The sequence below is a fragment of the Diceros bicornis genome, chromosome 4 (genome assembly GCF_020826845.1).
Source record: "Diceros bicornis minor isolate mBicDic1 chromosome 4, mDicBic1.mat.cur, whole genome shotgun sequence".
NCBI lineage: Eukaryota > Metazoa > Chordata > Mammalia > Perissodactyla > Rhinocerotidae > Diceros > Diceros bicornis.
In genome coordinates this window covers 44,590,559-44,603,378 of record NC_080743.1, presented here as the reverse complement: position 1 = coordinate 44,603,378, position 12,820 = coordinate 44,590,559, and the positions used below count along the sequence as shown (strand labels likewise).

The 12,820-nt window shown below is 38.7% G+C and overlaps 1 protein-coding gene across 2 annotated transcripts in view; it reads right to left on the bottom strand.

Moving 5' to 3' along the window:
• Positions 1-6,184: 6,184 nt before the first annotated feature.
• Positions 6,185-12,820, bottom strand: part of RAP1A (RAP1A, member of RAS oncogene family) — a 76,068-nt gene continuing 69,432 nt past the window's right edge. For both annotated transcript variants that reach the window (XM_058538784.1, XM_058538785.1), the window contains exons 7-8: positions 9,660-9,775; positions 6,185-6,880 (exon numbers count right to left, since the gene is read on the bottom strand). In XM_058538784.1, the coding sequence (XP_058394767.1) occupies positions 9,689-9,775 (87 nt within the window). In that variant the 3' untranslated portion in view covers positions 6,185-6,880; positions 9,660-9,688. The remainder of the gene's footprint in view (positions 6,881-9,659; positions 9,776-12,820) is intronic.

Sequence of the window (12,820 nt, the reverse complement as noted above, 5' to 3'; positions counted from 1 at the left end):
CTGACTTCATCCTCACTCGCATCAGTCTTCCCTTGGTGTCTGGAGGCCCAGCCCTGCCCAATCAGACCCCAGAGGCCTGGCTCAGCCTTGTTTCCAGGCACTTCTCATCCCCCACTTTACCCTCTAGGGAGAGGAGTGACTTCAAGTGTTCCAAGCTTGGGTTTTTTTTTTTTTTTTTTTTTTAATGCTCCTAGGTCTTTGCATCTGCTGTTTCCTGAGGACCCCAGTTTCCCCACTGCCTCACACTGGCTGACTTTTACTCATCCTTCGCTCTGCGGTTTAAATGGCATCTCCTCCATGAAGCCCTCTCCAAAGACCTCATCTGTGCTTGTACCCAACCACAGGACTTATTTTGTAATTATTTTGAGCACCTCCAGAGTGGCAACTTCCCACTACTCATTTCTGTGTCTCCAGCACTGAGCATGGGCTCTCAGTGTGACCTCTGCTTCTCAGTGTGACCCCAAGCCCTCAGCTGACCGGGCTCCTGCGTCTCCCGTCTCCTGCTAATAGATTGTGAGACCAGCAGTCAAGGCCTCCTCAGCTGCCCCCCAAGGCCCACTTTTCACTCCACTCTTCAGCCCACTCCCCAGGAGAGGGGAGCTGCAGCCACTCACTTTCAACAGAGCAAACTCTCTGTCCCCAACCCCCTGTCCAAGCTGTTGTGCAGCCCCCGTCCCTGGCCTGCTGCCTTGGCTTCTGCAGCCCAGCTCCCCAGGCTGATTCTATTCCCATGCAGGCTCTCCGACCCCTCCCACCCAGCTCCCTGTCCCCCTCAGGCTGCTGTCCCTGGCAGGCTGTCACCAGGCTGCCCAGAGCTCGGGCCCTTCAGATGATCACAGCCGTTTCTCTCCCATGCCTGCTCAATCCCAAGTGGATCCCAATTTCCAACAGGAGGACGTCGCCTTTACCCCAGCCTCCACGTTTTCTCCTTTTCTGCTTGCTCCCTCTCCACTGGTCTTCCTGACCTGGCTCATCTTGTTCTTTTTGGCAACCACATCTGGCCCCAGACTTACCCTCCCCTAGGAGTTTTTCCTATCCTGCTTTGCCAGGGGTCCCCACCCCTAGTGGGGACATTGAGTCTGCTAGATTCTCCTTCCCCCATTGTGATTATGGAGGGTCAGGGCGGGGCACCGGGGAAGGAAGCTGAGAGTTGGGTGTTGAGCACCCTCCCTCCCTCCAGCCCCACTACTGGCCACACTCCAGGCATTGTCTCCTGGGGTCTGAGCTGCCAGAAAGTCACCATGTGTACAGTTGTCTGTGTAGAAGTGGTGGGAAAGGGGAGGGTATCAGGCATAAAATTATTTTTAAAAAAGCAACAGAGGTTCCTCCAAATGGGTAAGTGCAGCAGCTGAAATCCCTGCCTAAACTCAGCTCCCAGAGCAGAGGTGCCAAGGCTGGTACTCACTCAAAGCCTCAGCTGGCACTGCCACACTGCATGACTGGCCCAGGGAGCTTGCTCATGATCACAGGGAGCACGGGGCCAGACTGACTGAAACAGGTGTCAGAATCACTGATCTGAGGTTCCAAGCATCTGTTCAGATAAGTGAATTTATATCCCAGATAATAAGGGGTTAGGCTCTGCACCAGTGATTTCAAGGGCCCAAAAAATTCCAAAGCTTCTGGCCTGGGCTTCAGGACCCTGCTGGGAGTGTAGGGATCAAATATCTTCTTCAAACTTCTCCATTAAATGTATCCCTCCTGGGGAAAGCAGTCAAGGTCACCTGTGACCTCCATGTTCTCCTTTGCTAATTCCTCTTCATCTCCCAACCAGATGATGGAGTCCCTGGACCTATTCTCTATCTATACTCAGCACTAGTGATCCTATTCAGCTTCATGCTTTTTAAATATTAAATGGTAAATCTCCTGTCCAGACCTCTTCCTCTGAATTCCAGACTCATATCAAACTGCCTATTGTACATCTCTAGAATCTGACACATTTCTCACACTTAGTATGTTCAAATTTGAACTCCTGATTCACTCCCTATTTCCCTTCCAAACCTGCTCCTGCCATGCTCTTCACTATCTTGATTATTGGCCAAAAATCTTGGAATCATCTTGACTCCTCTCTTTCTCTCACATACACTCTACACGTATCAGTAAATCCTGTTGGCTCCACTTTCACACTTGATTGTTCAGTCTCCTAATTGGTCTCTCTGCTTCCATTCTTGCCTCTCTATAAGCTGTTCTCACTCAACTCAGCAACCACAGTATTCCTGATGATAGGCTGAGTCAGATCATGTTATATTCTTTGCTGAAATCCATGGATCCCACTCAGAGTAAATGCTGAAGGAAATTTGCTCCCTACTCAATCCCACTACCTCTCTGTTATCTCCTACCACTCTCCCCCTTGCTCTGCTCCTGCCATACTGGCCTCCTTGCTAGTCCTCCAACATGTCAGGTACATGTCCACCTTACGGCATGTGCACAGACCCTTCCCACTGCATAGAAGGCCCTTCTTTCCCCTAGGCAGGTGTATGGGCTGCACATTTCAAATATTTATTCAAATATCAACATCAGTGAGACCTAAACCTTCGACCCACTAGACTACATTCCCTCTGCCCGACACTCCTGCCCCTTATACTGCTTAACTCTTCTCTATTGCACTCATCATTACACACACACACTTGTTTTTTGCACCTGCTAAAAACTCCACAAGGGAAGGGATTTCGATTTGTATTATTCACTGCTGTATCCCTAACATGAAGATCAGCACCCAGCATACAGCGCAAGCACAATATTTGCTGATAGTCCCATAAGGATCATGTCTTGTTCTGTTTTGTATGCCCTACAAGAACTTTTACATGGTTAAAAGTAAGCACAAGAACTTGCACACGGTTAAGCTTAAAAAAATGCACTAAAAACAACAGCTCAAAATAAGAGTCACATCACTGATTAAAATGGGAAGGTTTATTAAGGTTTTTCCTTAAGAGGAACAGCCAAGCCCATGCTTCTTAAGAGAAGCAATTAGCAGAAAATGTATGTCACACCTTGGGCCCAGAATCACAGGAGGCTTCTTAACAAGCCAAAGAACTTGCATCCCTCAATTTAAAGCTCTTGTTAATGTTGGCAAAACAGAATCCATGCTGCCTTCTCAGAAAACAGAACTAGGCACACAGTTCAAAGTCTCCAGCTGTTCTCAACAAGAATATTTAAGCAAGACATGGCAATAAATGTTCTGCACATTCAACAAACCCAAGATGAAACTGTAGTAAGAAAAATCCATGTTCAATGCAATGTCTGTACTACATTTTCAAGAATAACCTTCATTTTTTACATTTCTGGGGAATAGAAATGCTAAAACCTAGATGGTTAGACTGCCTCAAAGCTCCCATTCATCTCCCTCCCTGCAAGATGGGCTCTTCCCAGATCCTGGACAAGCACCCAAACCACTCTGCCCTTTTAAGTTTGGAGCTGGGTCAAGAGGGGCCATTTTAACACACACATTTAAGTAGCACCTTAAATAAGTACAATACTCAAATAAAACAAAAGGTTATTTTACAAGTTATTTTCCTCCTCCAAATACCTGACAATTTCTTCACACTTTGGTTTCACCAAACATATATAATTTATAAGAGTGAATTTTATATCTTTGAACACTCTACTATGATTGCTTACAAAGGAAAATACTGAGGTAATCTTTATTTCTCTTTCTGTCCCTCAGTCCCAAAAACAAAAATCAGACACACGAACTGACAAATATACATGTATCTACGAGAATAACGAGGCAAAATATTTGAAACTGGGCAGGTCCAGAAAATGCAGAATGTTCATATGTGGAGGAACATAGTTCCATACCAAGTAACCTATTTTAATAAAGTTAGTAATAAAGATCAGTATCTTCCCAAGGATTAACTTTTCCCAAGTACATTCCAACTTCAAAGAAGCAGATAGTTTCACTGAGGAGTAAAGGGTGGCTAATTATCATGGCAGATCAAGGCCAAAGAGTGATTAGTTCACAGTTGTAGGGGGGAGAGTAACACATCAACATCCATATTTCTCCAAACATTCCTAAGAGAACTAACCCCGTGACCACAGTTCAATAAATCACAGTATTATTCATATCGTTGATGAATTTCTTATCTATCTTCCCTGCCCAATTAGACTGCAAACTCTTGAGGGAAGGACTGTATGCCTCTCTGTGAGGCATGGAGTATTTGTTTATAGAAGAGATACCTTGAACACATACTTTTAACTCAATCTCGTAGAAGTGTTAATTGATACTGAAGCTCCCCCTGGTGGAGGGTAAAATTATAGTTAGATTATTTACTGTTAACTTCTAAAACTAGATTGGGGGCACCACTAAGCCATTCAAGTTGTTTGTGTTTTAGTGGAAAAAAGCAAATTATCAACTCTGACACCAAGCATCATTTAAGTTCTGTTTCTCATATAACCAAAGCCATCATTCAGTACTTTCAATAGCCACAAATACTAATATGGTGTCAGTTCTTGGATATTTATCATTTGAGAGTCATATAATATTCTTGAGGAATTATTGATTTTCCAGCTATAAAAAACCATCTTATTTTCAGGCACCCTCCCTGCTGGAACCAAGACTAAGGAGTTCACCTAGGGACAATATAAAAGCACACCTATCTCACTTTCTAACAGGATACCTTTCCATCTTGCTTAGCAACAGCAGATTTCCTTGAGAGAGCAATGCATATCCCTGATTTCAGCTGGCCCTGCTCTGCACACTACTGTATGCCACAGGGCATTTTTCTTCACAGTTGTACCTTTATGTCAAGTGGCCTGTATAAGATGTGACAAAGGAATCCAGTACCTGCCATTTTTCTCTACCATGCTCTAAAATAGAGGACACTGAGTTTATGCTACTAGTCAAGCAGAGTGTAACTTGGAGTTATTCTTATCAAATGATTTCTACTTAATCTGGCAAATGATTACACAACGCAATCTAAGTAACAAGTAATATTTAGAAAGTTTTACTCGTTTGTGAGATTTTGTCTATGATTTTTCAGTTCAAAGAATGTTTGAGAGGTGAGCTTTAAAGAATGACCAGAGGACCTTAAAATGTGCCACCCTAATGCTTCGCTTATTTTTTAAAATTTATTGCATTTATTAGATATGTGGTCCTCAATCCCAGACATGAGTATAACTGGATCAGTAGGAGGTAAGTATTAGGTAACTAAGTTTATTAGAAACTCAAAAGAATACAATTTCCAAATATCTTTTACAATATTTTAAACATTTTCTCAGGTTGGTCAGAGCTTACATTGGGAATCTGGTTTTTAAATTTCAAGTTAGTAACTGATGGGCTGACCACACTCCTGGAAAGTCTCAGCAAGGCATGAACACTACTTCACACCTACTTGCAACGAGACAATATCTAGATCCCTGAGCAATGGTTCAGACTTTCTAGGACTAGGCTCCTCTTTACGATTCAGGGACAAGGCACAGGGTTTCCTAAGCTTGTTTCTTTCCTTCTCTTTCCTCTTAACTGACTAACAAGCCGTTTTGCTCCACCTCTATGGAGAATACATAAGTCATATCACCCTAGGTCCATGTCCTACTTAAGCCTCATTTTCTGTAAAAATGGAAAAAACAGGGAAGGAAAAGAAAAGCACCACTATATAGCCAGCTCAAATTTTACCTTAGCAATCTTCCATAGTGCTACTACTATACTACTTCACAAGTGGCTGACGGAAAAGCAACGGTCACATCCTTTATATGCTTCTTCACTTTTGCCCACTTCTCTCAAATTCTTCAATCTACTATAAAGCAAATTTGAAAATTTTACATAACATTTCATTGGTGGACTTATACCCAACAAATTAACAATGACAAAAGATTCCCTTGATGAAATTACAAGCTGTGGAAGATTTGAAATAGTAAAAGTTAAACCCTGATACAGTATTAAACTTATCTTTTTACATATAAAAATAATACACAGTGGGATATTTTATTCAATAAGATACAATCTTTAAGATCAAGAGAGAATATACAAAACTATTTTATGTAGTCTGATGTAGTATAGTAGGAATAAACCTATCTAGAACAGAAAGTATGAAGTCTGTTCTTAGAGAAATCACCAGTTACTTAGGGGTTTAAAGCCAAGTGTTCTGCAGGTACTAGGCAGAAAGGAGCTACTGTTGCATTTAAAATAATGTGGTCATTATAAAATAAAGGCTTTAAATCTATAAACAATAACAAAAACACACAAACCAAATGAAAATGTACTAAAATTTAATCATCCATAAAAGCTGTAATTTAATCTGACAGTAAAACACAAGAAGCAATATTAGAGTTGGTTTAGTATATTATATATTTTAGCTTTGAAAGCCATAGAAATCAGTTATCCCAGTTTTTTTTCCTATAAAAGACCCATTTTTCCAAAGCATTATGCACAAACAATTTTAATTAGAATATAATGACAGAATGATATTTCATAATTTTTTAAATATAAAATGAAGTCAATGACTCAAAAAAGTTATCTGCTGTAATGAGTTTGAGGGGAAATTTCATAATCTATATATCATTACAGATATAAAGTATAATGGGTTCAACGTTTTAGTGCTTGACAGGGAGGAATCATGATAAAAAGGTCAATATGAAATCATTTGATTATAGTAGCAATATCTAACATTTGAAATGCATCCATGCTCTTTTGTATAATCATATTAGAGTCAAGTATATTTATTTTCACATCTGTTATAACTGCTATTGCAAAGGAGAAATACTATTGTCTTATTTTCTGAGAGATATACACAGAGCAATTTTTTTCTCCAGGGAACTTGTGCAAACCAATATAAGATCTAAATTCTTCACATAATATATAAAACAGGAGAAGCCTCTTCAGATGTATGTTTTGAAGTCTGCAATGCTGGCACTTCCCAATTAGGCAACAGTTCTTCATTCCTGTAATCTAGAACATTGAATAAATACAGATATAAACATATGGTTAATTTCTTGATGTCAGAAGATGGTAGTAAACAAGCAGATATCCAATAATATAGAGGGAAACAATGACTTTGGCTGATCGTTTCCATGGAACTAAATTATACTAAATAGCTACGGTAACAGGGCTATTTTGAACTCCCTTTAAAAATGTTAAAAAATAGTTTTATTATACTTAGTGTTTCACATTACATCTGACAGTACTGTCTATAAAGAGGTAAAGAGTTATTATTTCATTTCTATCCCATTATCTTTTTTTTAAAAGTTCCTTTTCCACTAAAGAAATGACACTTTTCTGCCTGCATAAACTTTTCACAGGAAATTCTTTATTCTACCATTTTATGCTTTTATATATTAGGATTACCACTTTTAATAAAGGTTAAGAGAAAAAGAGATGATACAGAAACAGCTGATCACCCTATTCAAGGGCAGAAGAATCAAAGTTAGTCTTCCTGCTGACGAGAAAAGAATTAGGTTAAAGGAAGAATTTCCTGAAGATGATTTCTCTCCTAGGTCTTTAAAAGTAGGACATATTAGAAAGAGATGAACATGTTCCAATACAATTGTGTCTAAAGGCACAGGCTAGATAAGCTGCCCTCAAGGCTCACAAACTCTTACTAAAAATGTTATAAGTGCTATTTAAATCTACCCTGGATCTGAGGACTTATTAAAATGGGATCAACATGGCACTTCAAGTCTATAATGACAATAAAATGCTCTGCAAAGTACTCTGATTGCTAACTGACCTATTATTTGGTATTATTAAACATCCAAAGAGATCTCAGGTGACTTATTAAATATAGTTTAAGTTGAATCAACATATCAGAGCCTAAGAATTTATGCAACCAGGATGAGAGTCTTCTTTCTAGAGCTAGACCAAGATTTCTCTCCTCTAAAGTAAAACTCACAATAGACTATAGGACAAATGAATTTTCACAATGGGCCAGGAGATGGCACCTCTTCCTTTAAACATAAGCTAAAAGGACATTTTCTGAGAATTGGAAATTAAAGTAGGGTCAGCTAAGGTAACGGTATCATGAGCCAGTCAACTATAAGACAGTTAAATAATATATTTCAGAACAGGAACTGGAGCCCTCATTTTCCCTACCTTCGCACCATTACCTAAACATAGGCCAGTAATTTTAACAATAGTCACTTTCAGGGAGCTGATGATTTATAATTACTGAATCAAGACTTCATTAAAAGCCTAAAAACCAACCATTTGGCCAGAGCTGTCTTTCCTAGAGCTGACTACCAGAGGCAATCCCTATGCCCCTTTCTCCTTTCTGCCCATTTTCCTTCTACCTTCATTTAAAAAGGGGGTACAATTACTCAGTTGTTTCCCTTCAGAGAGAGACTCATTCACATCTCTAAGGACACACATATGAGTTAAACTGGTGCTCTGGAAGAGGTAATCCACTAAATGGACCCAAGAGATTTACAGGAGTTAGCACAACCAACTCTCAAGTGGGGACAGCTGACTTTCCTCTAACTGGACCAAGCTGAGTAATATTCACATAATTAGCATCAAATTACATCATAAATCCACCCCGTAAAAATATCTTTTATGGTGTTGTTTATAGAGTTCATAAAGATAAGTAGAAACTGTTCAGAGGATTTAGACATATAATTAAAGAAAAACAAACAGTCCCACAGGGCCTGGTTTCTCACTTGACAGGCATTTTCAATGCTGCCACTAATTTCTCTCCAAAGGGCTCACTTAATGAAAACTTAAGCGGTACTTAAAGTCAACTACTAGAAGCCTAGAGATGAAACACTTGAAAGAAATCAACCCATACCTGAGAGAAAATGACTACCAAAACTACACTGACATATCACCGCACACCCAAGAGAACGCTCAATGTAAAAAGACTGACAATACCAAATTTGAGGAGGATGTGGAACTCATAAACTGCTGGTAGGTGTGTCAACTGGAACAACGACCTTGAAACACTTTTAGCAGTATCTACTAAAGCTGTCCATATACACAGGACAATCTGGCCATTCCATTCCTAATTATGTACTGAACAGAAAGCATGCACATGGGTATAAAGACTTGTACAAGAATATGCACAGAAGAATTACCCATACTAGTTCCCCAAAAGAACCCAAATGTCCCTCAGTAGAATATATAAATATATTGCTAGTATACTCATACAATAAAAATGAACTACTACTATATACAACAAGGATAATTCTCAAAAACACATTTTTGAGTGAAAGAAGCCATACATAAAAATAATATATTACATGTTTTGTTTATGATAAGTTCAAAGAGAGGCAAAACTAATCCATGGTGCTAGGAATCAGAGCAGGGGCTATACTTGGGGAAGAATGACTATTGTTATTACGGGTGTGTTCACTTTGAAACGACTCATCAAATGTGCACTTAAGCCTTTTTGTTTCAGATGAACCGCTGTTTCACTTCAATTCAGCACGAATTTCAAAGTGACCTTAAAAGGCATTCTATTCATTCAACCACTATTTCGTGAATACCCACTCTGTACCAGGTACTAGGGACACAGTGGTGAGCAAAGCAGATGTGGTCCTTGCCCTCAGAGAGCTTAGAATCTCATGGGGAGAGAGACAAATTATCCAACAGATGAACGTATCTACAAGTTTATTTATCACATTTGTAAGTCGCAGATGCCTGGAAATACCCTAACAGGTGAAATGGGAAGTGGTTAAGGTTGGGGAAAGCCCAAAATAAGATGAGAAAGGCATTTGTTCTGCTTTTAGCATCTTACCTGGCTCAGAGCTGCTGCTTACTGCGGGTCTAAAGCAGCAGACATGTTTTCTTTCTAGGCTTCTTCTTTTCCACTGGTGTTTTTCTATTTATTTGTCTGACCAGGTCATAAAATATCTAAATAAAAACAAGAAAAAAGTACTTATTCAACCAACATTTGAGACCTTGTTCCACAAAACAATCTTGGTTCTGTTAAGTATTATTCTGCTCTTGGATCTATATTTTGCTGCTTTAACAGCAGGTTTCTTAGAAGCCCCAGGTGATGCTCAGTCAGGGTAGAGCAGGACTGACATTTATAATGAGGGAAATACACCTGCTCTTACATATTCAATATTAAATTGAGAAAAAGAATTAGTAGTGAAAAATAGGGAGTGAAATTATATTCTTCATGGACTCTTCTATGCCTCAAAACCTAATTATTAAGAGAACAGCTAATGCTCAATTTGACACTTCATATTTATTTTTAAAAAACTTCAAACTTACAGAAAAGTTGCAAGAACAGTACCAAGAACTTGTGAATATTCTTTACCCAGATTCACCAATTAGTAACATTTTGCCACGTGTACTTTATCATTTCTCCCTCCCTCTCTCTCTCCACACACGTACTCTTATTTTCTAAACCATTTTGAGAATGGTTTAGAAAATTAGTAGTCTGCATACTACAGGTCCCTTAATAGTTGAATGTGTTTTTCCTAAGAACAAGGTTATTCTCTTACATAACCATGTTACAGTTATCACATTCAAGATACTTAGGTATTGATACATTACCTTGTATCATCTACATTCCAAATTCCAATTTTGTCAGTTATCCCAATAATGTCCTTCATAGTAACCCCTCTCCCCGGGAGGGAGAATCCATCCAGGATCACATACTGCATTTAACTTCCTGTCACTTTAATCTTTTTAAAATCTGGAACAGTTCCTCGGCCTTTCTCTTTCATGACATTGCCATTTCTGAAAAATAATGGCTAGTAACTTTATAGAATTTCCCTCAATTTGGATTTGTCTGGTGTTTCCTCATGATTAGATTCATGTTATATATTTTTTACTGCAACAGGACAAAAGAGATATTGTGTTCCTCTCAAGTTATCACATGTAAAAGCACATGATCTTTGCTCCCCCTGATTTGAAGTAACAAATAATATCTGTTAATAAATCTTTTGAATTCATTTTGGATGAAAAATGCAAGGTATCAAAGACAAAAATACAATAGTACTTATTTCACAGAGGCAGATTATTATCTTTTTTTGGTGAGGGAGAGTGGCCGTGAGCTAACACCTGTTGCCAATATTCCTCTATTTTGAATGTGGGACACTACCACAGCATGGCTTGATGAGTGGTGTAGGTCCTCGCCTGGGATCTGAACCTGCAAACCCTGGGCCGCCAAAGCAGAGTGCACTGAACTTAACCACTGTGCCAACGGGCCAGCCCCCGAAGCAGATTATTTTAATTCTGATATGCTTATATGTTTTATAGTGCTAAATATGCCAAAGTGTTGGATCATGAAATAGTTCAGCTGAATTTGGTTCTCTGCTAGAAATGCAAACACTCATTTACTAGTGACCTGGAATAGAAATGAATATCACAGAAGCTCCTTACTATTACTTATCTTTAATAAACAGTACTTTGTAGAAGTGTATCAAAATGCCCTGGCTTTTAGGAGCATTACAGAGACAAATGACAAAATGAATATGCACTCAACAGACTGTGTCAATGTCAATTTTCTTGATTTTCATAATTGTGTTGTGGTTGTGTAAGAGGATGTCTTTGATCTAAGGGTACATACACTAACATTCTTAGGAGTAAAGGAGTGTGATATGTAAACATATGTGACAGACTGGTGAACGTATGTGACAACTGGTGAATCTGGATGAAGGGTAAACAAACTCTTTTTATTGTTCTTACATCTTTTCAATAAGTTTTTTCTTAAGATGGTACTCAGATAAAACAACTATTTACTTTTTTAAATGGTTCAAAGATTACAAGGCTAAATTGACTGTTAAAAAGAAGAAGAAGAAAAAAACACTACTGGAGTGATTTATCCCAAAGCGATTCATTTATATTCTTTTCTTTCTGCTCCATCCTCCCCACTCCCATCTTCTTCAAACCATTTAACTCTCTATTACTTTATTTCTAAGTAAGCTTGAAAACACAGAATTTATGAACAAAATGGTAGTTTCTGTTTCACAACTCCAAAGTCCAAGTTGCTTCACAGCTCCGAAGCCCTTTAAGAAATGAATGTGCATAAGCCATGAACAAGCTCTCATTAGTTCTCTAGCCTCGATGCTTAAGCTATAAAATGAAAAATAATAAAAGAATAAACTAAACAGTAAATTAATCAAAATCACATGTTTCTTCATGCTAGCCAGTTTCAGGTTTCTGGTACTACACAGAAAGGTAACTGATTTTATAGTATTATCCTCAGTGATTTCTTGGGCAAACATTGCCTACCTCACAGTAGCAGTTGGTTCAGGGATGAGGGCAAGTTTGAACTATAGTTATTTGGTTAGACATGCTGAAAGTCCCCAGCCTAGGTTCTTCCTCTCTCTAAACTACAGAAAAATCTAAAGGGAACACAGAATAGTTTCTCAACCCTCTGCCATTCCTCAGTCGGGATGTCTTGATTCCAATTATTATTCCAGCCTCAGCAAAGAATAATTAATTCTTAAGACAGATGTGATTTTGGTATAGCTATGTACTACTTTCAAAACATAGCAAAAATGGTGTGGATAAGAGAATTAGGGGGCTATTTAGCCAAGCAGTATGTCCCTGTATGATTTCATATTTGAGTCCAAGAATTGAATCTTGTGAAAGTATGATCCCTCTACCTCCAGGCATTCGGAAATCACACATACGTTTACAAGGCATTAGCTGTCTGAGGAACTATTAAGTATCAAAGGAACTCTGTAGCTGAATTATCAGGCTATAAAGAGAAACATTAAAAGAAACTCAATTACACCCACAAGAATTTCTAGCATAAAGCTTGTACGTTTTACAAAAGAGTAAAGATTCTTAACTAGCTAATGTATTTAATTTTGTTTTATTGTTTTTCTATTTTTGTTTTATAAATCCTCATGTCAAGGGTTGACTTCAAGACTGCTATGAAAAAGTGGCTCTGCTGCACTGGAAACCGCGACTCAGAGGGCAGTTCTACAAACATGT